The sequence below is a fragment of the Salmo salar genome, chromosome ssa04 (genome assembly GCF_905237065.1).
Source record: "Salmo salar chromosome ssa04, Ssal_v3.1, whole genome shotgun sequence".
Lineage (NCBI taxonomy): Eukaryota > Metazoa > Chordata > Actinopteri > Salmoniformes > Salmonidae > Salmo > Salmo salar.
This window is the reverse complement of record NC_059445.1, coordinates 73,411,530-73,438,091: the sequence shown is the minus strand read 5'-3', so window position 1 is coordinate 73,438,091 and position 26,562 is coordinate 73,411,530. Positions and strand designations below refer to the sequence as shown.

General features: G+C 51.6%; 1 protein-coding gene across 4 annotated transcripts in view; it reads left to right on the top strand.

Annotated features, from left to right (window-relative positions):
- LOC106603811 (protein Jade-1) overlaps positions 1-26,562 on the top strand; it is a 253,496-nt gene that overhangs the window by 49,168 nt on the left and 177,766 nt on the right. For all 4 annotated transcript variants that reach the window (XM_045717329.1, XM_045717328.1, XM_045717327.1 and 1 more), the window contains 2 exons: positions 23,521-23,593; positions 24,678-24,763. In XM_045717329.1, the coding sequence (XP_045573285.1) occupies positions 23,521-23,593; positions 24,678-24,763 (159 nt within the window). The remainder of the gene's footprint in view (positions 1-23,520; positions 23,594-24,677; positions 24,764-26,562) is intronic.

Sequence of the window (26,562 nt, the reverse complement as noted above, 5' to 3'; positions counted from 1 at the left end):
GAGGCTTGTTGCTGGAGAGAGAGAAGCTTGTTTGCAGAGAGGGAGAAAGAGGCTTGTTTCTGGAAACAGAGAGCCTTGTTGCTTGAGAGCGAGAGAGCGAGGGAGGCTTGTTGCTGGAGGTAGGGAGGCGTGTTGCTGGAGCGAGAGAGGGAGTGGGAGAGAGATGTGCTTGTTGAGAGCGAGGCATGTTGCTGGAGAGCGAGAGAGCAAGGCTTGTTGCTGGAGAGCGAGAGAGCGAGGCTTGTTGCTGGAGAGCGAGAGAGCGAGGCTTGTTGCTGGAGAGCGAAAGAGCGAGGCTTGTTGCTGGAGAGCGAGAGAGCGAGGCTTGTTGCTGGAGAAAGAGCGAGGCTTGTTGCTGGAGAGAGAGAAAGAGACTTGTTTCTGGAAACAGAGTGGCTTGTTGCTTGAGTGCGAGACAGCGAGGGAGGCTTGTTGCTGGACATAGGGAGGCGTGTTGCTGGAGCGAGAGAGGGAGTGGGAGAGAGGCTTGTTGCTGGAGAGAGGGAGAAGGAGGGAGGATTGTTGCTGGAGAAAGTGGGAGGCTTGTTGCTGGAGAGAGAAGGAGGCTTGGTGCTGGGGAGAGAGGGAGGCTTGGTGCTGGAGAGAGAGGGAGGCTTGTTGCTGGAAAGAGCGAGAGAGGGAGGCTTGTGACTGGAGAGAGCGAGAGAGCGAGGCTTGTTGCTGGTGAGAGATGGAGGCTTGTTGCTGGAGAGAGGGAGGCTTGTTGCTGGAGAGAGAGGGAGGCTTGTTGCTGGATAGAGAGGGAGGCTTGTTGCTGGATAAACAGGGAGGCTTGTTGCTGCGAGCGAGGCTCATTCCTGTAGAGAGGGAGGGAGCGAGGCTTATTACTGGAGAGAGGTAGGGAGCGAGAAGAGAGAGAGGGAGGCTCGTTGCTGGAGAGAGAGAGCGAGAGAGATGGGCTTGTTGATGGAGGGAGAGAGATTGGCGTCGAGAGAGAGATGTGCTTGTTGAGAGCGAGGCGTGTTGCTGGAGAGCGAGAGAGCGAGGCTTGTTGCTGGAGAGCGAGAGAGCGAGGCTTGTTGCTGGAGAGCGAGAGAGCAAGGCTTGTTGCTGGAGAGCGAGAGAGCGAGGATTGTTGCTGGAGTAAGAGCGAGGCTTGTTGCTGGAGAGAGAAGCTTGTTGCTGGAGAGAGAGAAAGAGGCTTGTTGCTGGAGAGCGAGAGAGCGAGGCTTGTTGCTGGAGAGCGAGAGAGCAAGGCTTGTTGCTGGAGAGCGAGAGAGCGAGGCTTGTTGCTGGAGAAAGAGCGAGGCTTGTTGCTGGAGAGAGAAGCTTGTTGCTGGAGAGAGAGAAAGAGGCTTGTTTCTGGAAACAGAGAGCCTTGTTGCTTGAGAGCGAGAGAGCGAGGGAGGCTTGTTGCTGGAGGTAGGGAGGCGTGTTGCTGGAGCGAGAGAGATAGTGGGAGAGAGGCTTGTTGCTGGAGAGAGGGAGAAGGAGGGAGAGCGAGGCTTGTTGCTAGAGAGAGGCGTGTTGCTGGAGGAATAGCGGGTAAGAGAGAGGCGTGGTGTTGGAGAGAGAGCGAGGCGTGTTGCTGTAGAGAGGCTCGTTGCGGGAGAGAGCGAGGTTCGTTGCGGGAGAGAGGGTGACTCGAGGCGGGAGAGAGCGAGGCTCGTTGCTGGAGAGAGGGGCTCGTTGCTGGAGAGAGGGGCTCATTGCTGAGAGAGTGGCTCGTTGCTGGATTGCGAGGGAGGGAGCGAGGCTCGTTCCTGGAGAGAGAGAGAGGGAGGCTCGTTGCTGGAGAGAGAGAGGGAGGCTCATTGCTGGAGAGAGAGAGGGAGGCTCGTTGCTGGAGATAGGGAGGGAGCGAGGCTCGTTGCTGGAGAGCGGGAGGGAGCGAGGTTCGTTGCTGGAGAGAAAGAGAGGGAGGTTCGTTGCTGGAGAGAGAGAGGGAGGCTCGTTGCTGGAGAGAGAGATGGGCTTGTTGATGGAGGGAGAGAGATTGGCGTGGACAGAGAGATGTGCTTGTTGAGAGCGAGGTGTGTTGCTGGAGAGAGCGAGAGAGGTGTGTTGCTTGTTGCTGGAGAGCGAGAGAGCGAGGCTTGTTGATGGGGAGCGAGAGAGGTAGGCTTGTTGCTGAAGAGCGGGAAAGCGAGGCTCGTTGCTGGAGAGCGATATAGTGAGGCTTGTTGCTGGAGAGCGAGAGAGTGAGGCTTGTTGCTGGAGAGAGAGATAGCTAGGCTTGTTGCTGGAGAGAGAGAGAGAGGCTTGTTGCTGGAGAAAGGGAGAGCGAGGTTTGTTGCTAGAGAGCGAGAGAGCGAGGGAGGCTTGTTGCTGGAGAGAGGGAGGCGTGTTGCTGGAGAGTTAGGGAGGCTTGTTGCTGGTGAGAGATGGAGGCTTGTTGCTGGAGAGAGGGAGGCTTGTTGCTGGAGAGAGAGGGAGGCTTGTTGCTGGATAGAGAGGGAGGCTTGTTGCTGGAGAGAGAGAGTCTTGTTGCTGGAGAGAGAGGGAGGCTTGTTGCTGGAGAGAGCGAGGCTTGTTGCTGGAGAGAGCGAGGCTTGTTGCTGTAGAGAGCGAGGCTTGTTGCTGTAGAGAGCGAGGCTTGGTGCTGGAGAGAGCGAGGCTTGGTGCTGGAGAGATTGCAGGTGCGAGACAGAGGCATGTTGCTGGAGATAGCGGGAGAGAGAGAGGCGTGTTGCTGTAGAGAGTGAGACGTGTTTCTGAAGAGAATGCGAGCGAGGCTTGTTGCTGGAGAGAGTGCTTGCGAGGCTTGTTGCTGCAGAGAGTGAGAGCGAGGCTCGTTGCGGGAGAGAGCGAGGCTCGTTGCGGGAGAGAGGGTTGCTCGTTGCGGGAGAGAGCGAGGCTCGTTGCTGGAGAGCGAGCCTCGTTGCTGGAGAGCGAGGCTCGTTGCTGGAGAGAGGGGCTCGTTGCTGGAGAGAGAGGGAGGGAGCGAGGTATGAGAGGGAGGGAGCGAGGCTTATTGCTGGAGAGAGGTAGGGAGCGAGGTTCATTGCTGGAGAGAGAGAGAGGGAGGCTCGTTGCTGGAGAGAGAGAGCGAGAGAGATGGGCTTGTTGATGGAGGGAGAGAGATTGGCGTCGAGAGAGAGATGTGCTTGTTGAGAGCGAGGCGTGTTGCTGGAGAGCGAGAGAGCAAGGCTTGTTGCTGGAGAGCGAGAGAGCGAGGCTTGTTGCTGGAGAGCGAGAGAGCGAGGCTTGTTGCTGGAGAGCGAGAGAGCAAGGCTTGTTGCTGGAGAGCGAGAGAGCAAGGCTTGTTGCTGGAGAAAGAGCAAGGCTTGTTGCTGGAGAGAGAGAAGCTTGTTGCTGGAGAGAGAGAAAGAGGCTTGTTTCTGGAAACAGAGAGCCTTATTGCTTGAGAGCAAGAGAGCGAGGGAGGCTTGTTGCTGGAGGTAGGGAGGCGTGTTGCTGGAGGGAGAGGGAGTGGGAGAGAGGCTTGTTGCTGGAGAGAGGGAGAAGGAGGGAGGATTGTTGCTGGAGAGAGAGGGAGGCTTGTTGCTGGAGAGAGGGAGGGAGTGTGAGCGAGGCTTGTTGCTAGAGAGAGGCGTGTTGCTGGAGAAATAGTGGGTGAGAGAGAGGCGTGTTGCTGGAGAGAGAGCGAGGCATGTTGCTGTAGAGAGGCTCGTTGCGGGAGAGAGCGAGGTTCGTTGCGGGAGAGAGGGTGGCTCGTTGCGGGAGAGAGCGAGGCTCGTTGCTGGAGAGAGGGGCTCATTGCTGAGAGAGTGGCTCGTTGCTGGATTGCGAGGGAGGGAGCGAGGCTCGTTCCTGGAGAGAGAGAGAGGGAGGCTCGTTGCTGGAGAGAGAGAGGGAGGCTCATTGCTGGAGAGAGAGAGGGTGGCTCGTTGCTGGAGAGAGAGATGGGCTTGCTGATGGAGGGAGAGAGATTGGCGTGGACAGAGAGATGTGCTTGTTGAGAGCGAGGTGTGTTGCTGGAGAGCACGAGAGTGGCTTGTTGCTGGAGAGCGAGAGAGCGAGGCTTGTTGATGGGGAGCGAGAGAGGTAGGCTTGTTGCTGAAGAGCGGGAAAGCGAGGCTTGTTGCTGGAGAGCGATATAGTGAGGCTTGTTGCTGGAGAGCGAGAGAGTGAGGCTTGTTGCTGGAGAGAGAGATAGCTAGGCTTGTTGCTGGAGAGAGAGAGGCTTGTTGCTGGAGAGAGGGAGAGCGAGGTTTGTTGCTAGAGAGCGAGAGAGCGAGGGAGGCTTGTTGCTGGAGAGAGGGAGGCGTGTTGCTGGAGAGTTAGGGAGGTTTGTTTCTGGAGAGTTAGAGAGTCTTGTTGCTGGAGAGTTAGGGAGGCTTGTTGCTGGAGAGAGCGAGGTTTGTTGATTTAGGGAGCGAGAGAGAGATGGGCGTGGTGCTGGAGAGAGCGAGATAGAGAGGCAAGTTGCTGGTGATAGGTGCTTGTTGCTGGAGGGAGGGGCTCGTTGCTGGAGAGAGTGGCTCATTGCTGGAAGATGGGCTCGTTGCTGGAGAGGGGCTTTTTGATGGAGAGAGAGGGAGAGAGCGAGGCTCATTGCGGGAGCGAGAGAGAAGGAGGTTCGTTGCTGGAGAGAGAGGGGGATTGAGAGGCATGTTGCTGGAGAGCGGTAGGGAGTTAGGCTCATTGCTGGAGGGAGAGAGTGGGAGGGAGTGAGGCTCGTTGCTGGAGAGTGAGGCTCGTTGCTGGAGAGAGGTCCTCGTTGCGGGAGAGAGCGAGGCTCGTTGCGGGAGAGAGCGAGGCTCGTTGCTGGTGAGAGAGGGAGGCTCTTTGCGGGAGAGAGAGGGAGGCTTGTTGCTGGAGAGAGAGGGAGGCTCGTTGCGGAAGAGAGAGGGAGGCTCATTGCGGGAGAGAGAGGGAGGGTGCGCGGCTTATTGCTGGAGAGAGGGCGGGAGCGAGGCTCGTTGCTGGAGAGTGAGAGAAGGAGGCTCGTTGCTGGAGAGAGAGAGAGAGATGGGCTTGTTGCTGGAGAGTGAAATGGGCTTGATGCTGGAGATAGAGGGAGGCTTGGTGCTGAAGAGAGAGGGAGGCTCGGTGCTCGAGAGAGAGGGAGGCTTGGTTCTGAAGAGAGAGGAGGCTTGGTGCTGGAGAGAGGGGCTCGTTGCTGGAGAGAGGGGCTCGTTGCTGGAGAGAGGGGCTCGTTGCTGGAGAGATGGGCTTGTTGCTGGAAAGAGGGGCTTTTTGCTGGAGAGAGAGGGAGGGAGCAAGGCTCGTTGCTGGAGGGAGCAAGGCTTGTTGTGGGAGAGAGCGAGAAGGAGGGAGGATTGTTGCTGGAGAGAGAGTGAGACTTGTTGCTGGACAGAGAGGGAGGCTTGTTGCTGGAAGAGGAGAGAGAGAGACAGAGAGGCTTGTTGCTTGAGAGAGCGAGGCTTGTTGCTGGAGAGAGAGAGCGAGGCTTGTTGCTGGAGAGAGAGAGCGAGGCTTGTTTCTGGAGAGATAGAGATGGGCTTGTTGCTGGAGAGAGAGAGATGGGTGCTGTACTAGGGAGAGAGAGGGAGGCTTGTTGCTGGAGAGAGAGAGGGAGTTAGAGAGCGAGGCTTGTTGTTGGAGAGAGACCTGGAGAGAGTGAGTGAGAGAGAGAGAGAGAGAGAGAGAGAGAGAGGCTTGTTGCTGGAGAGATATGCTCTTGCTGGAGAGAGGGGCTCGTTGCTAGAGAGCGCAGCTTGTTGCTGGTGAGGGAGGGAGATTGGCTTTTTGAGGGAGAGAGGGAGGCTTGTTGCTTGAGAGAGCGAGAGCGAGGCTTGTTGCTGGAGAGAGAGAGCCAGGCTTGTTGCTTGAGAGTGAGTCTTGTTGCTGGAGAGTGAGGCTTGTTGCTGGAGAGTGAGGCTCGTTGCTGGAGAGTGAGGCTCGTTGCTGCAGAGAGAGGCTCGTTGCTGGAGATAGAGGCTTGTTGTTGGATAGAGTGTCTCGTTGCTGGAGAGCGGGAGGGAGGGTTGTTGCTGGAGAGAGAGAGAGAGAAGGGCTTGTTGCTGGAGAGAAAGAGAGAGATAGAGAAAGAGATGGGCTTGTTGCTGGAGAGAGTGGGAGGCGTGTTGTTGCAACAAGTGGGAGGCTTGTTGCTGGACAGAGAGGGAGGCTTGTTGCTGGACAGAGAGGGAGGCTTGTTGTTGGACAGAGAGGGAGGCTTGTTGCTGGAGAGAGCGAGACTTGTTGCTGGAGAGAGCGAGGCTTGTTGCTGGAGAGAGCGAGGCTTGGTGCTGGAGAGAGCGAGGCTTGTTGCTGGAGTGAGCGAGAGCGAGATGGGCTTGTTGCTGGAGGGAGGGAGAGAGAGAGATGGACGTAGTGGTTGAGAGAGATGGGCTTGTTGCTGGAGAGATCGAGATGGGATTGGTGCTGGTGAGAGCTAGAGCGAGATGGACTTGTTGCTGGAGAGAGCAAGATAGAGAGGCTTGTTGCTGGAGAGAGGGGCTCTTTGCTGGAGAGAGGGGCTCGTTTGCTGGTAAGAGGGGCTCGTTGCTGGAGGAAGGGGCTCGTTGCTGGAGAGATGGGCTCGTAGCTGGAGAGAGTGGCTTTTTGCTGGAGAGAGAGGGAGGAAGCGAGGCTCGTTGCTGGAGAGAGAGAGAAGGAGGCTCGTTGCTGGAGAGAGAGAGAGAGAGAGAGAGATGGGCTTGTTGCTGGAGAGAGAGATGGGCTTGTTGCTGGAGAGAGTGGGAGGCTTGGTGCTGGAGAGAGAGGGAGGCTTGGTGCTGGAAGATGCGAGAGAGAGACAGAGAGGCTTGTTGCTTGAGAGAGGGAGACTTGTTGCTGGAGAGATAGCGGGAGTGAGAGCGAGGCTTGTTGCTGGAGAGAGAGAGCGAGGCTTGTTGCTGGAGAGATAGAGATGGGCTTGTTGCTGGAGAGAGAGAGATGGGTGTTGTGCTGGAGAGAGAGAGGGAGAGAGAGGGAGGCTTGTTGCTGGAGAGAGAGAGGGAGTTAGAGAGCGAGGCTTGTTGTTGGAGAGAGACCTGGAGAGAGAGAGAGAGAGAGAGAGAGAGAGAGAGAGAGAGAGAGGCTTGTTGCTGGAGAGATATGCTCTTGCTGGAGAGAGGGGCTCGTTGCTGGAGAGCGCAGCTTGTTGCTGGAGAGGGAGAGGGTGGCTTTTTGAGAGAGAGAGGGAGGAAGCGAGGCTCGTTGCTGGAGAGAGAGAGAAGGAGGCTCGTTGCTGGAGAGAGAGAGAGAGAGAGAGAGATGGGCTTGTTGCTGGAGAGAGAGATGGGCTTGTTGCTGGAGAGAGTGGGAGGCTTGGTGCTGGAGAGAGAGGGAGGCTTGGTGCTGGAAGATGCGAGAGAGAGACAGAGAGGCTTGTTGCTTGAGAGAGGGAGACTTGTTGCTGGAGAGATAGCGGGAGTGAGAGCGAGGCTTGTTGCTGGAGAGAGAGAGCGAGGCTTGTTGCTGGAGAGATAGAGATGGGCTTGTTGCTGGAGAGAGAGAGATGGGTGTTGTGCTGGAGAGAGAGAGGGAGAGAGAGGGAGGCTTGTTGCTGGAGAGAGAGAGGGAGTTAGAGAGCGAGGCTTGTTGTTGGAGAGAGACCTGGAGAGAGTGAGAGAGAGAGAGAGAGAGAGAGAGAGAGAGAGAGAGGCTTGTTGCTGGAGAGATATGCTCTTGCTGGAGAGAGGGGCTCGTTGCTGGAGAGCGCAGCTTGTTGCTGGAGAGGGAGAGGGTGGCTTTTTGAGAGAGAGAGGGAGGCTTGTTGCTTGAGAGAGAGAGCGAGGCGTGCTGCTGGAGAGCGAGAGAGCGAAGCTTGTTGCTGGAGAGAGCGAGGCTTGTTGCTGGAGAGAGAGAGAGATGGGCTTGGTGCTAGAGAGAGAGAGATAGAGAGATGGGCTTGTTGCTTGAGAGAGTGAGAACGAGGCTTGTTGCTGGAGAAAGCGAGAGCGAGGCTTGTTGCTGGAGAGAAAGAGAGATGGGCTTGTTGAGAGAGAGAGCGAGGCGTGTTGCTGGAGAGAGCGAGAGAGGCTTGTTGCTGGAGAGCGAGAGAGCGAAGCTTGTTGCTGGAGAGAGCGAGGCTTGTTGCTGGAGGGAGCGAGGCTTGTTGCTGGAGAGAGCGAGAGGCTTGTTGCTTGACAGAGCAAGAGGCTTGTTGCTGGAGAGAGCGGGAGGCTTGCTGCTGGAGAGAGCGAGAGGCTTGTTGCTGGAGAGAGTGGGAGTCTTGTTGCTGGAGAGAGTGAGAGAGAGATGGGCTTGTTGCTGGAGAGAGTGGGAGGCTTGGTGCTGGAGAGAGAGAGAGAGGCTTGTTGCTGGAGAGCGAGAGAGCGAAGCTTGTTGCTGGAGAGAGCGAGGCTTGTTGCTGGAGAGAGCGAGAGGCTTGTTGCTTGAGAGAGCAGGAGGCTTGTTGCTTGAGAGAGCGAGAGGCTTGTTGCTGGAGAGAGTGGGAGTCTTGTTGCTCGAGAGAGTGAGAGATGCTTGTTGCTGGGGAGAGGGAGAGGCTTGTTGCTGGAGAGAGAGAGGCTTGTTGCTGGAGTGAGAGAGGGAGTGGGAGAGAGGCTCGTTGCTGGAGAGAGAGGGAGGCTCGTTGTGGGAGAGAGGGAGGGTGCGCAATTCGTTGCTGGAGAGAGGGAGGGAGCGAGGCTCGTTGCTGGAGAGAGAGAGAGGGAGGCTCGTTGCTGGATAGAGAGAGAGGGGCTTGTTGCTGGAGGGAGAGAGATGGGCGTGTTGGTGGAGGGAGAGAGAGAGAGAGATGGGCGTAGTGGTTGAGAGACATGGGCGTGGTGCTGGAGAGAGAGAGAGGCTTGGTGCTGGAGCGAGAGGGAGGCTTGGTGCTGGAGAGACAGAGAGGCTTGGTGCTGGAGAGAGAGGGAGGCTTGGTGCTGGAGAGAGAGTGAGCTGGAGAGAGTGGGAGGCTTGGTGCTGGAAAGAGTGGGAGGCTTGTTGCTGGAGAGAGTGGGAGGCTTGTTGCTGGAGAGAGTGGGATGCTTGTTGCTGGAGAGAGTGTGAGGCTTGTTGCTGGAGAGAGTGGGAGGCTTGTTGCTGGAGAAAGTGGTAGGCTTGTTGCTGGAGAGAGAGGGAGGCTTGTTGCTGGAGAGAGCGAGGCTTGGTGCTGGAGAGAGCGAGGCTTGTTGCTGGAGTGAGCGAGAGCGAGATGGGCTTGTTGCTGGAGGGAGGGAGAGAGAGAGATGGGCGTAGTGGTTGAGAGAGATGGGCTTGTTGCTGGAGAGATCGAGATGGGATTGTGCTGGTGAGAGCTAGAGCGAGATGGGCTTGTTGCTGGAGAGAGCAAGATAGAGAGGCTTGTTGCTGGAGAGAGGGGCTCTTTGCTGGAGAGAGGGGCTCGTTGCTGGTAAGAGGGGCTCGTTGCTGGAGGAAGGGGCTCGTTGCTGGAGAGATGGGCTCGTAGCTGGAGAGAGTGGCTTTTTGCTGGAGAGAGAGGGAGGAAGCGAGGCTCGTTGCTGGAGAGAGAGAGAAGGAGGCTCGTTGCTGGAGCGAGAGAGAGAGAGAGAGAGATGGGCTTGTTGCTGGAGAGAGAGATGGGCTTGTTGCTGGAGAGAGTGGGAGGCTTGGTGCTGGAGAGAGAGGGAGGCTTGGTGCTGGAAGATGCGAGAGAGAGACAGAGAGGCTTGTTGCTTGAGAGAGGGAGACTTGTTGCTGGAGAGATAGCGGGAGTGAGAGCGAGGCTTGTTGCTGGAGAGAGAGAGCGAGGCTTGTTGCTGGAGAGATAGAGATGGGCTTGTTGCTGGAGAGAGAGAGATGGGTGTTGTGCTGGAGAGAGAGAGGGAGAGAGAGGGAGGCTTGTTGCTGGAGAGAGAGAGGGAGTTAGAGAGCGAGGCTTGTTGTTGGAGAGAGACCTGGAGAGAGTGAGAGAGAGAGAGAGAGAGAGAGAGAGAGAGAGAGGCTTGTTGCTGGAGAGATATGCTCTTGCTGGAGAGAGGGGCTCGTTGCTGGAGAGCGCAGCTTGTTGCTGGAGAGGGAGAGGGTGGCTTTTTGAGAGAGAGAGGGAGGCTTGTTGCTTGAGAGAGAGAGCGAGGCGTGCTGCTGGAGAGCGAGAGAGCGAAGCTTGTTGCTGGAGAGAGCGAGGCTTGTTGCTGGAGAGAGAGAGAGATGGGCTTGGTGCTTGAGAGAGTGAGAACGAGGCTTGTTGCTGGAGAAAGCGAGAGCGAGGCTTGTTGCTGGAGAGAAAGAGAGATGGGCTTGTTGAGAGAGAGAGCGAGGCGTGTTGCTGGAGAGAGCGAGAGAGGCTTGTTGCTGGAGAGCGAGAGAGCGAAGCTTGTTGCTGGAGAGAGCGAGGCTTGTTGCTGGAGGGAGCGAGGCTTGTTGCTGGAGAGAGCGAGAGGCTTGTTGCTTGACAGAGCAAGAGGCTTGTTGCTGGAGAGAGCGGGAGGCTTGCTGCTGGAGAGAGCGAGAGGCTTGTTGCTGGAGAGAGTGGGAGTCTTGTTGCTGGAGAGAGTGAGAGAGAGATGGGCTTGTTGCTGGAGAGAGTGGGAGGCTTGGTGCTGGAGAGAGAGAGAGAGGCTTGTTGCTGGAGAGCGAGAGAGCGAAGCTTGTTGCTGGAGAGAGCGAGGCTTGTTGCTGGAGAGAGCGAGAGGCTTGTTGCTTGAGAGAGCAGGAGGCTTGTTGCTTGAGAGAGCGAGAGGCTTGTTGCTGGAGAGAGTGGGAGTCTTGTTGCTCGAGAGAGTGAGAGATGCTTGTTGCTGGGGAGAGGGAGAGGCTTGTTGCTGGAGAGAGAGAGGCTTGTTGCTGGAGTGAGAGAGGGAGTGGGAGAGAGGCTCGTTGCTGGAGAGAGAGGGAGGCTCGTTGTGGGAGAGAGGGAGGGTGCGCGATTCGTTGCTGGAGAGAGGGAGGGAGCGAGGCTCGTTGCTGGAGAGAGAGAGAGGGAGGCTCGTTGCTGGATAGAGAGAGAGGGGCTTGTTGCTGGAGGGAGAGAGATGGGCGTGTTGGTGGAGGGAGAGAGAGAGAGAGATGGGCGTAGTGGTTGAGAGACATGGGCGTGGTGCTGGAGAGAGAGAGAGGCTTGGTGCTGGAGCGAGAGGGAGGCTTGGTGCTGGAGAGACAGAGAGGCTTGGTGCTGGAGAGAGAGGGAGGCTTGGTGCTGGAGAGAGAGTGAGCTGGAGAGAGTGGGAGGCTTGGTGCTGGAAAGAGTGGGAGGCTTGTTGCTGGAGAGAGTGGGAGGCTTGTTGCTGGAGAGAGTGGGATGCTTGTTGCTGGAGAGAGTGTGAGGCTTGTTGCTGGAGAGAGTGGGAGGCTTGTTGCTGGAGAAAGTGGTAGGCTTGTTGCTGGAGAGAGAGGGAGGCTTGTTGCTGGACAGAGAGGGAGGCTTGTTGCTGGAGAGAGCGAGGCTTGTTGCTGGAGAAAGCGAGGCTTGTTGCTGGAGATTGCAATGCTTGTTGCTGGAGAGAGCGAGATGGGCTTGTTGCTGGAGAGATCGAGATGGGCTTGTTGCTGGTGAGAGCTAGAGCGAGATGGGCTTGTTGCTGGAGAGAGCGAGAGAGAGAGGCTAGTTGCTGGAGAGAGGTGCTCGTTGCTGGAGAGAGGTGCTCGTTGCTGGAGAGAGGGGCTCGTTGCTGGAGAGAGGGGCTCTTTGCTGGAGAGAGGGGCTCTTTGCTGGAGAGAGGGGCTCGTTGCTGGAGAGAGGGGCTCGTTGCGGGAGAGAGCGAGGCTCGTTGCGAGAGAGAGCGAGGCTCGTTGCTGGAGAGAGAGGGAGGCTCGTTGCGGGAGAGAGGGAGGGTGCGCGATTCGTTGCTGGAGAGAGGGAGGGAGCAAGGCTCGTTGCTGGAGAGAGAGAGAGGGAGGCTCGTTGCTGGAGAGAGAGAGAGGGGCTTGTTGCTGGAGGGAGAGAGAGAGAGAGAGAGATGGGCGTGGTGCTGGAGCGAGAGAGAGATGGGCGTGGTGCTGGAGAGAAAGTCGGAGGCTTGGTGCTGGAGAGAGAGGGAGTCTTGGTGCTGGAGCGAGAGGGAGGCTAGGTGCTGGAGAGACAGAGAGGCTTGGTGTAGGAGAGAGAGGGAGGCTTGTTGCTGGAGAGCGAGAGAGGCTTGTTGCTGGAGAGCAAGAGAGGCGAGAGTGAGGCTTGTTGCTGGAGAGAGGCTCGTTGCTGGAGGGTGAGGCTCGTTCATGGAGATTGAGGCTCGTTGCCGGAGAGTGAGGCTCGTTGCTGGAGAGAGGCTCGTTGCTGGAGAGAGAGGCTCGTTGCTGGAGAGAGAGGCTTGTTGTTGGAGAGAGTGGCTCGTTGCTGGAGAGCGGGAGGGATGGTTGTTGCTGGAGAGAAAGCGAGAGTGAGAGCGAGGCTTGTTGCTGGAGTGAGAGAGAGAGATGGGCTTGTTGCTGGAGAGAGCGAGAGCGAGGCTTGTTGCTGGAGAAAGCAAGAGCAAGGCTTGTTGCTGGAGAGAGAGAGATATGGGCTTGTTGAGAGAGAGAACGAGGCGTGTTGCTGGAGAGAGCGAGAGAGGCTTGTTGCTGGAGAGCGAGAGAGCGAAGCTTGTTGCTGGAGAAGGCGAGGCTTGTTGCTGGAGAGAGCGAGAGCGAGGCTTGTTGCTGGAGAGAGAGAGAGAGAGAGAGATGGGCTTGTTGAGAGAGAGAGCGGGGCGTGTTGCTGGAGAGAGCGAGAGAGCGAAGCTTGTTGCTGGAGAGAGCGAGACTTGTTGCTGGAGAGAGCGAGGCTTGTTGCTTTAGAAAGCGAGAGGCTTGTTCCTTAAGAGAGCGAGAGGCTTGTTGCTGGAGAGAGTGGGAGGCTTGTTGCTGGCGAGAGCGAGAGGCTTGTTGCTGGAGAGAGCGAGAGGCTTGTTGCTGGTTAGAGCGAGAGGCTTGTTGCTGGAGAGAGAGGGGCTTGTTGCTGGACAGAGAGAGAGGGGCTTGTTGCTGGACAGAGAGAGAGAGGCTTGTTGCTGGAGAGAGAGAGAAGCTTGTTGCTGGAGAGAGGGAGAGAGGCTTGTTGCTGGAGCGAAGGGGGCTTGTTGCTGGAGAGAGAGAGAGAGGCTTGTTGCTGGAGAGAGAGAGAGAGGCTTGTTGCTGGAGAGAGAGAGGCTTGTTGATGGAGATAGAGAGAGGCTTGTGGCTGGAGAGCCAGTTAGAGAGGGAGAGGCTTGTTGCTGGAGAGCCAGTTAGAGAGGGAGAGGCTTGTTGCTGGAGAGCGAGAGAGCGAGAGAGAGGCTTGTTGCTGGAAAGATGGATAGAGAGGCTTGTTTTTGGGGAGAGAGAGAGAGAGGCTTGTTGTTGGGGAGAGGGAGAGAGAGGCTTGTTGCTGAAGAGAGGGAGAGAGCGAGGCAGGCTTGTTGCTAGAGAGTGAGAGAGCAAGAGGGAGGCTTGTTGCTGGAGAGCGAGAGAGCAAGAGGGAGGCTTGTTGCTGGAGAGCGAGAGAGCAAGAGGGAGGCTTGTTGCTGGAGAGCGAGAGAGCGAGAGAGAGAGGCTTGTTACTGGAGAGCTGGAGAGAGGCTTTGAGACTTGTTGATGGAGAGACAGGCCAAGCCAGGCCAGGCAGACAGGCCAGGCACTCTGGCAGGGAGGAAGACAGGCCAGGCACGCTGGCAGGGATTGCAGGCAGTAACTATCCATTTCAGAGGCTCTGTGTCAGAATTAGCCTTCTAATGAGCTTGGCAGTCATCTCTCAGCACTTTGAAAGACCAGGCAGAGACACACACACACAGACTCTTGCGGAAATGACCAGGCAGCTCACTTTGGCACTCTCAGACAGTTTTGGGATGCAGCCTTTTTATCCTGCGGCCTCCATCCATGCAGCTCAGTCATTACACACAGCCCTCCCCAGTGACTGAGTCAGTTAGGGGGTGTGTGTGTGCTCAAGCATACGCGGTGGGTGCCACTCGGCACCCTGTCAATGAGGCCAGGGGCAACAGAGACATGTCCCTGTGTAGTGACACCATGAAGAGACTGTTGTGGGAAGGACCAGGCATGTTTTGGCCCGTCTCCTCTCCTCTCTGTGTAACGCGAGCAGGCATGAGGACACACTACTACTGGGCAATTCCATGGTAATGGATTTACGCTTTGACTTAGTTTTTTCACTTTCAAATGTTTGCTGAACAAAAAAACATTGATTTCGAAGTTTAACAAACCAAAAACTTTTTTGAACAATTTCCACTGAATAAAAAAAACCCATGGAATTCTGGTAATCTTACTTAAATTGTTATGGGACCACATTTTACAAAAATGGAGGTAAATATCTGCTCCGAATTACGATTCCAAGATGTCTGCAGAAAGAATGGGGTGTCAGCTATGACATGGCACCTTGACTTTGAAAAAATTTATTTTAGTTATTGAACTACTATAAGTGAAGTGGATTTACACCCTGTAACAGAGTTACAGTAACGGAATTAAATCAAGGGTTCCTGATCTTCGGAAAAGTAGGGACAGATTTATGACTTGTCCAAAGCACAAGGCACTTGTCCCAACAAAAACAAAAAGGTCTCCAAAACCACTTTTATATAATTGTATGATGCAAGGAACCACTTTACAAAACAAGATGCATCACTATGTGTTTTACCATAGAGAATCAGACAAAAATGTAAGCTACACTCTGCCTATTCAGGGAGATCGTTCAAGATTGACATCGAAATTGGACGTCTAGCCATGTCCTGAGGATGTCGGAAAATGTCTTCAAAACCGGCCACTAGGGGGCAATAGTGAGTGCTATTGCCATCAAGTAGATTGGGTTTTGCTAGGACATTGTGGACAGGGGTGGTGGATGGGCTTAATCCCATGACTCTGGATCAGAAGATTGCGTGTTTGATCCCAGTCATGGACGCTCGTTTTTAATTTCTTGTTTTAACCCTGTTCCAAACTGTAACCATTTGGAATGAGTACCTAGACTTAACCCTTAACTCCAATTTTTACATTTGGAGAAATGGAACAGTGCAGAGCATCAGAAGCAACATAAACTCTTTGAAATTTGACGTTTTGGAGAATGTGGATGAATGTCTGATTCTGCAGTGAGAGCTTGTTGGACTATTGGCTCTTTGCATATTCAAACCTGTCTCAAAATACTACACTGCCCCTTTAAGGCTGTCTTGGAGGATGGTTGGCCACCCTTGGTAGCCTATAAAATATTGCAAAATTACAATTACAACCAAACACTTTTTATATCTTCATAAAACAATTCCCTTCAGGGCTCAAAATTAAGGGTGTCCTATCATCCCTGTGACGATAAAATATGTCTACTTTTAAAACGGACTCTGGGACAGTTCTAGGACGACAGATCCAAAATTCATACAACCACTGCATATAAAAAAAAGCCATGTGGCTGATGCAATAGATCAGACCGTTTTATCTTAAAATGTTGACAACGTTTTGTTTCTTCATATTAAAAGCTCAACAATGCGCACATGGCTGTAGGCCATGCGGGAATATTCCAAAATGCAATTAGTGGGAAAATACGACTAGGATTATCATCCAACTAGCATGCACTCAAAAGAAAATACATTAATGTGCCAGAAAACAATAGGCTAAGTGGATTTTTACTCATCATTACCACATTAAAGTAAGAAAATGTATGCACTCACTACTGTAAGTATGAAAATGTATGCACTCACTACTGTAAGTAGGAAAATGTATGCACTAACTACTGTAAGTAGGAAAATGTATGCACTAACTACTGTAAGTAGGAAAATGTATGCACTAACTACTGTAAGTAGGAAAATGTATGCACTCACTACTGTAAGACACTCTGGATAAGTGCGTCAGCTAAATTACTCAACTGTAAATGTTAATTATATGGGACGTGCAAATTCATGCTCTCTCCTTCTGTGACTGCAACCACAGCGCACACACCCAGGTACCGAGCAGACTGTCAAACCAGCATTGTTTCCATGTCATTCCTCACTTTGTGACTGACAGGTGTTTCCTCACTTTGTGATTGACAGGTGTTTCCTCACTTTGTGACTGACAGGTGTTTTCTCACTTTGTGACTGACAGGTGTTTTCTCACTTTGTGACTGACAGGTGTTTCCTCACTTTGTGATTGACAGGTCTTTTCTCACTTTGTGACTAACAGGTGTTTCCTCACTTTGTGACTGACAGGTCTTTTCTCACTTTGTGACTGACAGGTGTTTCCTCACTTTGTGACTGACAGGTGTTTTCTCACTTTGTGACTGACAGGTGTTTTCTCACTTTATGACTGACAGGTGTTTGTCCTTTCAATAGAGGTCTCTGCAGATTGTTTATTCCAGTGGTAGTGGTCTCTGCAGATTGTTTATTCCAGTGATAGAGGTCTCTGCAGATTGTTTATTCCAGTAGTAGAGGTCTCTGCAGATTGTTTATTCCAGCGGTAGAGGTCTCTGCAGATTGTTTATTCCAGTCATAGAGGTCTCTGCAGATTGTTTATTCCAGTGGTAGAGGTCTCTGCAGATTGTTTATTCCAGTAGTAGAGGTCTCTGCAGATTGTTTATTCCAGCGGTAGAGGTCTCTGCAGATTGTTTATTCCAGTCATAGAGGTCTCTGCAGATTGTTTATTCCAGTGGTAGAGGTCTCTGCAGATTGTTTATTCCAGTGGTAGAGGTCTCTGCAGATTGTTTATTCCAGTAGTAGAGGTCTCTGCAGATTGTTTATTCCAGTGGTAGAGGTCTCTGCAGATTGTTTATTCCAGTGGTAGAGGTCTCTGCAGATTGTTTATTCCAGTCGTAGAGGTCTCTGCAGATTGTTTATTCCAGTGGTAGTGGTCTCTGCAGATTGTTTATTCCAGTGATAGAGGTCTCTGCAGATTGTTTATTCCAGTAGTAGAGGTCTCTGCAGATTGTTTATTCCAGTAGTAGAGGTCTCTGCAGATTGTTTATTCCAGCGGTAGAGGTCTCTGCAGATTGTTTATTCCAGTCATAGAGGTCTCTGCAGATTGTTTATTCCAGTGGTAGAGGTCTCTGCAGATTGTTTATTCCAGTGGTAGAGGTCTCTGCAGATTGTTTATTCCAGCGGTAGAGGTCTCTGCAGATTGTTTATTCCAGTTGTAGAGGTCTCTGCAGATTGTTTATTCCAGCGGTAGAGGTCTCTGCAGATTGTTTATTCCAGTCGTAGAGGTCTCTGCAGATTGTTTATTCCAGCGGTAGAGGTCTCTGCAGATTGTTTATTCCAGTGGTAGAGGTCTCTGCAGATTGTTTATTCCAGCGGTAGAGGTCTCTGCAGATTGTTTATTCCAGTCGTAGAGGTCTCTGCAGATTGTTTATTCCAGTGGTAGAGGTCTCTGCAGATTGTTTATTCCAGTAGTAGAGGTCTCTGCAGATTGTTTATTCCAGCGGTAGAGGTCTCTGCAGATTGTTTATTCCAGTCGTAGAGGTCTCTGCAGATTGTTTATTCCAGTGGTAGAGGTCTCTGCAGATTGTTTATTCCAGTAGTAGAGGTCTCTGCAGATTGTTTATTCCAGTGATAGAGGTCTCTGCAGATTGTTTATTCCAGCGGTAGAGGTCTCTGCAGATTGTTTATTCCAGTGGTAGTGGTCTCTGCAGATTGTTTATTCCAGTAGTAGAGGTCTCTGCAGATTGTTTATTCCAGTGGTAGTGGTCTCTGCAGATTGTTTATTCCAGTGGTAGTGGTCTCTGCAGATTGTTTATTCCAGTAGTAGAGGTCTCTGCAGATTGTTTATTCCAGCGGTAGAGGTCTCTGCAGATTGTTTATTCCAGTGGTAGTGGTCTCTGCAGATTGTTTATTCCAGTGGTAGAGGTCTCTGCAGATTGTTTATTCCAGTGGTAGAGGTCTCTGCAGATTGTTTATTCCAGTCGTAGAGGTCTCTGCAGATTGTTTATTCCAGTCGTAGAGGTCTCTGCAGATTGTTAATTCCAGTGGTAGAGGTCTCTGCAGATTGTTTATTCCAGTCGTAGAGGTCTCTGCAGATTGTTTATTCCAGTCGTAGAGGTCTCTGCAGATTGTTAATTCCAGTCGTAGAGGTCTCTGCAGATTGTTTATTCCAGCGGTAGAGGTCTCTGCAGATTGTTTATTCCAGCGGTAGAGGTCTCTGCAGATTGTTTATTCCAGTGGTAGAGGTCTCTGCAGATTGTTTATTCCAGCGGTAGAGGTCTCTGCAGATTGTTTATTCCAGTGGTAGAGGTCTCTGCAGATTGTTTATTCCAGTGGTAGAGGTCTCTGCAGATTGTTTATTCCAGTGGTAGAGGTCTCTACAGATTGTTTATTCCAGCGGTAGAGGTCTCTGCAGATTGTTTATTCCAGCGGTAGAGGTCTCTGCAGATTGTTTATTCCAGTCGTAGAGGTCTCTGCAGATTGTTTATTCCAGTGGTAGAGGTCTCTACAGATTGTTTATTCCAGTGGTAGAGGTCTCTGCAGATTGTTTATTCCAGTCGTAGAGGTCTCTGCAGATTGTTTATTCCAGCGGTAGAGGTCTCTGCAGATTGTTTATTCCAGTGGTAGAGGTCTCTGCAGATTGTTTATTCTAGCGGTAGAGGTCTCTGCAGATTGTTTATTCCAGTGGTAGAGGTCTCTGCAGATTGTTTATTCCAGTGGTAGAGGTCTCTGCAGATTGTTTATTCTAGCGGTAGAGGTCTCTGCAGATTGTTTATTCCAGTGGTAGAGGTCTCTGCAGATTGTTTATTCCAGTGGTAGAGGTCTCTGCAGATTGTTTATTCCAGCGGTAGAGGTCTCTGCAGATTGTTTATTTCAGTCGTAGAGGTCTCTGCAGATTGTTTATTCCAGTGGTAGAGGTCTCTGCAGATTGTTTATTCCAGTGGTAGTGGTCTCTGCAGATTGTTTATTCCAGCGGTAGAGGTCTCTGCAGATTGTTTATTCCAGTGGTAGAGGTCTCTGCAGATTGTTTATTCCAGTGATAGAGGTCTCTGCATATTGTTTATTCCAGTGGTAGAGGTCTCTGCAGATTGTTTATTCCAGTGGTAGAGGTCTCTGCAGATTGTTTATTCCAGTGGTAGAGGTCTCTGCAGATTGTTTATTCCAGTAGTAGAGGTCTCTGCAGATTGTTTATTCTAGCGGTAGAGGTCTCTGCAGATTGTTTATTCCAGTGGTAGAGGTCTCTGCAGATTGTTTATTCCAGTCGTAGAGGTCTCTGCAGATTGTTTATTCCAGCGGTAGAGGTCTCTGCAGATTGTTTATTCCAGCGGTAGAGGTCTCTGCAGATTGTTTATTCCAGCGGTAGAGGTCTCTGCAGATTGTTTATTCCAGTCATAGAGGTCTCTGCAGATTGTTTATTCCAGCGGTAGAGGTCTCTGCAGATTGTTTATTCCAGTCGTAGAGGTCTCTGCAGATTGTTTATTCCAGTGGTAGAGGTCTCTGCAGATTGTTTATTCCAGCGGTAGAGGTCTCTGCAGATTGTTTATTCCAGCGGTAGAGGTCTCTGCAGATTGTTTATTCCAGCGGTAGAGGTCTCTGCAGATTGTTTATTCCAGTGATAGAGGTCTCTGCAGATTGTTTATTCCAGCGGTAGAGGTCTCTGCAGATTGTTTATTCCAGTGGTAGAGGTCTCTGCAGATTGTTTATTCCAGTGGTAGAGGTCTCTGCAGATTGTTTATTCCAGTCGTAGAGGTCTCTGCAGATTGTTTATTCCAGTCGTAGAGGTCTCTGCAGATTGTTTATTCCAGCGGTAGAGGTCTCTGCAGATTGTTTATTCCAGCGGTAGAGGTCTCTGCAGATTGTTTATTCCAGTCGTAGAGGTCTCTGCAGATTGTTTATTCCAGCGGTAGAGGTCTCTGCAGATTGTTTATTCCAGTAGTAGAGGTCTCTGCAGATTGTTTATTCCAGCGGTAGAGGTCTCTGCAGATTGTTTATTCCAGCGGTAGAGGTCTCTGCAGATTGTTTATTCCAGTCGTAGAGGTCTCTGCAGATTGTTTATTCCAGCGGTAGAGGTCTCTGCAGATTGTTTATTCCAGTGGTAGAGGTCTCTGCAGATTGTTTATTCCAGTGGTAGAGGTCTCTGCAGATTGTTTATTCCAGTGGTAGAGGTCTCTGCAGATTGTTTATTCCAGTGGTAGAGGTCTCTACAGATTGTTTATTCCAGTGGTAGAGGTCTCTGCAGATTGTTTATTCCAGCGGCAGAGGTCTCTGCAGATTGTTTATTCCAGTCGTAGAGGTCTCTGCAGATTGTTTATTCCAGCGGTAGAGGTCTCTGCAGATTGTTTATTCCAGTCGTAGAGGTCTCTGCAGATTGTTTATTCCAGTGGTAGAGGTCTCTGCAGATTGTTTATTCCAGCGGTAGAGGTCTCTGCAGATTGTTTATTCCAGTGGTAGAGGTCTCTGCAGATTGTTTATTCCAGTGGTAGAGGTCTCTACAGATTGTTTATTCTAGTGGTAGAGGTCTCTGCAGATTGTTTATTCCAGTGGTAGAGGTCTCTGCAGATTGTTTATTCCAGTGGTAGAGGTCTCTGCAGATTGTTTATTCCAGTCGTAGAGGTCTCTGCAGATTGTTTATTCCAGCGGTAGAGGTCTCTGCAGATTGTTTATTCCAGTGGTAGAGGTCTCTGCAGATTGTTTATTCCAGTGGTAGAGGTCTCTGCAGATTGTTTATTCCAGTGGTAGAGGTCTCTGCAGATTGTTTATTCCAGTAGTAGAGGTCTCTGCAGATTGTTTATTCTAGTGGTAGAGGTCTCTACAGATTGTTTATTCCAGTGGTAGAGGTCTCTGCAGATTGTTTATTCCAGCGGTAGAGGTCTCTGCAGATTGTTTATTCCAGTCGTAGAGGTCTCTGCAGATTGTTTATTCCAGCGGTAGAGGTCTCTGCAGATTGTTTATTCCAGTGGTAGAGGTCTCTGCAGATTGTTTATTCCAGCGGTAGAGGTCTCTGCAGATTGTTTATTCCAGTGGTAGAGGTCTCTGCAGATTGTTTATTCCAGTCGTAGAGGTCTCTGCAGATTGTTTATTCCAGTCGTAGAGGTCTCTGCAGATTGTTTATTCCAGTCGTAGAGGTCTCTGCAGATTGTTTATTCTAGCGGTAGAGGTCTCTGCAGATTTCTTTTTGACTTGGAAATGAAAAAGTAGGCTAGTTAATTTAAGTGCATGAGGGACTCTGCTGAAAATGACTCTGTAGTTGGTTGTATAGCCAACAGCCAGTGCTAGTGGAAAACACTGATATTAGTTGGCAGGGGGCTTTACTTCAACATTATTGTGTTTTGATGTATTTATAAAACCTTCGTAAGACTTTTTCTGGTAGATGTTTTCTAAGAACTTTTTTCCGTCTGTTTATCCAGAAATCAAAGTCTTATGCCTGGAGATGATGGATAATGTATCTATGCCTTCAGTTTCCAAATATATAGACTCTTAGCTGTCATTTGACACCCAATTAGATATGCTCCTATGAACTTCACATGTTGGTGCTCATGGGTCCTTTTATGTGGAAATACCCTACCCTTCTACTACTACTACTACTAGCATACTACTACTACAACTACTATTAGCATACTACTATTACTAGTATAATACTACACTACTACTACTACTACTACTACTGCTACAGATGGACTGGCACTACCAGTTTCGCTAACCCGTGCCGCCATTCACAAGTAAGCGATTTGAGGCATGCGTGAAAAGAGGGGCATAGTGGAGTCACATAGCGCAGTAATGTAATCCATCTGGGCCACGATGAAAGAATGGCATGCCAACTACTACATTACAGTATGTGTAGCGAGAGAGAGAAGGGGGGGAGAGACAGGGAGTGGAATACCATACTAGAGCTCTCTCTCTGAGACAAAGCGCGCACTCTCCCCCTTTATCTCTCTCGGTCTCTGTCTCTCACTGTCTCTCTCTCTCTCTCTCTCTGAGAGGGTGTTATCTCTCTCACTCTCTCTCTGAGAGGGCGTTATCTCTCTCTCTCGCTCTCTGAGAGGGCGTTATCTCTCTCCCCCTCGCTCTCTGAGAGGGAGTTATCTCTCTCCTGCTCCCTGAGAGGGCGTTCTCGCTCCCTGAGAGGGCGTTCTCGCTCCCTGAGAGGGCGTTCTCGCTCCCTGAGAGGGCGGTCTCGCTCTCTTAGTGGGCGTTCTCGCTCTCTGAGAGGGCGTTCTCACTCTCTTTCTCTCTACCTGAGAGGGTGTTCTCGCTATCTCTCCCTCTCTGAGATGGCGCGCTCTCCCTCTCTGAGACGGCGCGCTCTCCCTTGCTCTCCCTCTCTGAGATGGCACGCTCTCCCTCTCTGAGACGGTGTGCTCTCCCTCTCTGAGACGGCGCGCTCTCCCTCTCTGAGACGGCACGCTCTCTCTTGCTCTCCCTCTCTGAGACGGCGCGCTCTCCCTCTCTGAGACGGCGCGCTCTCTCTTGCTCTCCCTCTCTGAGACGGCGCGCTCTCTCTTGCTCTCCCTCTCTGAGACGGCACGCTCTCTCTTGCTCTCCCTCTCTGAGATGGCGCGCTCTCCCTCTCTGAGACGGCGCGCTCTCTCTTGCTCTCCCTCACTGAGACGGCGCGCTGTCTCTTGCTCTCCCTCTCTGAGATGGCGCGCTCTCCCTCTCTGAGACGGCGCGCTCTCCCTCTCTGAGACGGCGCGCTCTCCCTCTCTGAGACGGCGCGCTCTCTCTTGCTCTCCCTCTCTGAGACGGCGCGCTCTCTCTTGCTCTCCCTCTCTGAAACGGCGCGCTCTCTCTTGCTCTCCCTCTCTGAGACGGCGCGCTCTCTCTTGCTCTCCCTCTCTGAGACGGCGCGCTCTCTCTTGCTCTCCCTCTCTGAAACGGCGCGCTCTCTCTTGCTCTCCCTCTCTGAGATGGTGCGCTCTCTCTTCGCTCGCTCGCTCTCTTGCTCTCTCGCTCTCCCTCTCTTATACGGTGTGCTCTGACACGGGGCTCTCTCTCTCACTCTCTCTCTGTGCTGTGGAGTACGGCTCCTCTGGGGGAAACCTGCTCTACATTTAAGAGTTTCTGCTGAAAATGGATCTCAAACACCATTTTTTATTTTATTATTTATACATCTGTTATTCCTGTTTGACTAATGCAGACTTCTTTCTCTCCATGGATGAGGAAATGATTCGATCTTGACGAGGATTTAGTTTCATGGTTGCAATGGAGGGAGAGGAAAAGAAAAAGAGAGAGCGAGTGAGAAAGGGAAAAACCACACAGGTTTTCTTCCCAGTTGAAAAGCTGTCAGTCAAACTCCAGTCTGTGGTTTTTCCTTCTCATGTGAAGGGGAGGAGATGAGTTGCTGTCTCCCTGTCTTCAATCTATTGTATGAAACATGACTCCCACCACCTGCTGTTTTTGGTTTTTCTACGTCTTTGATACGGCGCTGAGGGCAAAACAATAAAGGAAAAACAACACATCCCTGAGGTACACCTCGCCACTGAACCTCCATCCAGGCCAGTCAGATGCAGGAAGTCAATTATATAGTCACGTATCGAGTTATTCTTTAGAGGCAGCTCTGTTTGGAATTCTAAATGTCACTAGTAAAGCTCAGCGCAGGCTGAACAAGGCAACAGCAAGAGCCCAATATAAGAGGGGAAAAGTCCTGTTTTATGGCCACATAAATCTGCTCTCAGTCACTCAAGGCCATAACCTGCTTTTTCCTCTAGTGCTTCTCTTTCCTGACTCACTGTACTCCATTCTCTCTGTGGATGGATGGGGAATCAGACATGCATATCTACAGAGCAGATATCCTCAGTCTCACCCTTCCCCTGTGCTATAGGCTAACTACCTCACCCACAGTGGCCTAGTTTGACTCTCAAGGCGGGATCGTAACCATAGCCAGCCCTGTACTGTAATTGCTGCTGATGTGTCGCTGATTGTTTTCCTTCTTCCCTTACAGATGGAGAGGGAGACGAAGAGGAGAAAATACTCCAGCAGTAGCAATGACTCGGACACCACGGACACCACTGGCAGTGAGTTGATTTAGTTAGAGATGATGAAAGGGACAGGGGAGCATGGAAAAGAGAGACTGAGGGAGGGGGTGATGGAGAGAGAAAAATGGAGAGGGAGGGATTGTCACCATTGGAGACTAATTAGTCAGGAGTGAGCCAATGAGAACTGTACAGTACTTGGACTACAACAGGCCCTGAAGAGAACACCCTCAGCAGAAACACCCTGTGGGCCCACGGTTGGGAATAAGAGGACGTTTGAGACGCATCCCATAGCAGGAACAGTCACTAGCCTGGCCTCCTCTCTCTACTACTCCCATATTCTGCTTCCTGTCGTCTTGTTTTCTCCGTTCGCTGCATCCCTGCCTCTTTGAAGTGGCCTGGGCTCAGATCAAAGATAGATAGAGCCAGTGTCCAGATGTTTATGCCTGCATCGTTGCTTCTGTGACTGACTGACTGGTCACTGTGAGCCACTATAGTGGTGGCCAAGTGATTGACCAATGTATGGTTGTGAATGGTGAAATTACCTCTTAGGTCAGGTTTGAATTCTTTCATCCCTAATTGGATTAATTAATGATTGGGAGAGGTAATCTGATCTGAAATGTGTGCCTACGGCAACTCCTACCGCTGGACCAGTGGCCATAGCTCTGGGCCATGTGCCGGGGGGCCATACTGCTCGATGCTCCCTGAACAATCAGTGCATCTGAGTGCTATTAACAGGCCAGTCACTCTAGTCTACAATGGCTTATTGACATGGGCTGATGCCCAGGCTAGCCTGCATCTGTTAAACATGGGTTATCATGTTTCTAATTGAAGGATGCCAATGATCATTTTGACCCTGTGCTACTCTGGGGCTTTCAATTAAAATGGCCTTGATGGGTAGCTCTGATTGTGGTCGCGTTGTATAGTTGCAACATTAGGAGGTACCACAGCCATAGCGTGACCTAATTGCTTAATTAGACTAGGCAAGTTAGTCAGACTCTCAGATGCCCTAAGTTGTGATTGGAATTGTAGCCTCCTTTCTCCTCTGGCTGTAAGTTGCTCTGGATAAGGTAAATGGATGCTAAAACCATGTAAATCTGAAATGTAACTGTGTCATTGTCTGCAGGTCAAGTGACCTCCTGGTCCAAGTCCTCCAAGAACACAGGGACCAGCAGCACCTGGGTCAGACAGGCACACAATAAACCCTCTGAGGTGAGTGGCTGCCCACTCCATACTGTATACAACTCACTGGTTGCGTCCCAAATGGCACCCTATTCCCTATATAGTGCATTACTTTTCACCAGGGCCCACAGTGTGCCATTTAGGATGCAGACACTGACCGACTGACTGACGATTATGTTGTGTGAGTCACATTGAGGTTATGGCGTGACTGATTTGATATCCATACTGTACAGAATTTACTGACTGACTGGTGATTACGTCGCATGAGTTAATGATAACGTGACTGATTTGATATCCATACTGTACAGAATTTACTGACTGACTGGTGATTACGTCGCATGAGTTAATGATAACGTGACTGATTTGTTATCCATACTGTACAGAATTTACTGACTGACTGGTGATTACATCGCATGAGTTAATGATAAGGTAACTGATTGCTGATTATGGTGTGAGTCTGTTGCTGTAATCAAATCAAATCAAATTTATTTATATAGCCCTTCTTACATCAGCTGATATCTCAAAGTGCTGTACAGAAACCCAGCCTAAAACCCCAAACAGCAAGCAATGCAGGTGTAGAAGCACGGTGGCTAGGAAAAACTCCCTAGAAAGGCCAAAACCTAGGAAGAAACCTAGAGAGGAACCAGGCTATGAGGGGTGGCCAGTCCTCTTCTGGCTGTGCCGGGTGGAGATTATAACAGCACATGGCCAAGATGTTCAAATGTTCATAAATGACCAGCATGGTCAAATAATAATAATCATAGTAGTTGTCGAGGGTGCAACAAGTCAGCAACTCAAGAGTAAGTGTCAGTTGGCTTTTTCATAGCCGATCTTTGAGAGTATCTCTACCGCTCCTGCTGTCTCTAGAGAGTTGAAAACAGCAGGTCTGGGACAGGTAGCATGTCCGGTGAACAGGTCAGGGTTCCAGCAGGTCTGGGACAGCAGGTCTGGGACAGGTAGCACATCCGGTGAACAGGTCAGGGTTCCAGCAGGTCTGGGACAGCAGGTCTGGGATAAGGTAGCACGTCCGGTGAACAGGTCAGGGTTCCATAGCCGCAGGCAGAACAGTTGAAACTGGAGCAGCGGCACGGCCAGGTGGACTGGGAACAGCAAGGAGTCATCATGCCAGGTAGTCCTGAGGCATGGTCCTAGGGCTCAGGTCCTCCGAGAGAGAGAGAGAAAGAAAGAGAGAAAGAGAGAATTAGAGAGAGCATACTTAAATTCACACAGGACACCGGATAAGACAAGAGAAATACTCCAGATGTAACAGACTGACCCTAGCCCCCCGACACATAAACTACTGCAGCATAAATACTGGAGGCTGAGACAGGAGGGGTCAGGAGACACTGTGGCCCCATCCGATGAAACCCCCGGACAGGGCCAAACAGGCAGGATATAACTCCACCCACTTTGCCAAAGCACAGCCCCCACACCACTGGAGGGATATCTCCAACCACCAACCTACCATCCTTAGACAAGGCCGAGTATAGCCCACAAAGATCTCCGCCACGGCACAACCCAAGGGGGGGGCGCCAACCCAGACAGGAAGATCACGTCAGTGACTCAACCCACTCAAGTGACGCACCCCTCCCAGGGACGGCATGGAAGAACACCAGTAAGCCAGTGACTCAGCCCCTGTAATAGGGTTAGAGGCAGAGAATCCCAGTGAAGAGAGGGGAACCGGCCAGGCAGAGACAGCAAGGGCGGTTCGTTGCTCCAGCCTTTCCGTTCACCTTCACACCCTGGGCCAGACTACACTTAATCATAGGACCTACTGAAGAGATGAGTCTTCAGTAAAGACTTAAAGGTTGAGACTGAGTCTGCGTCTC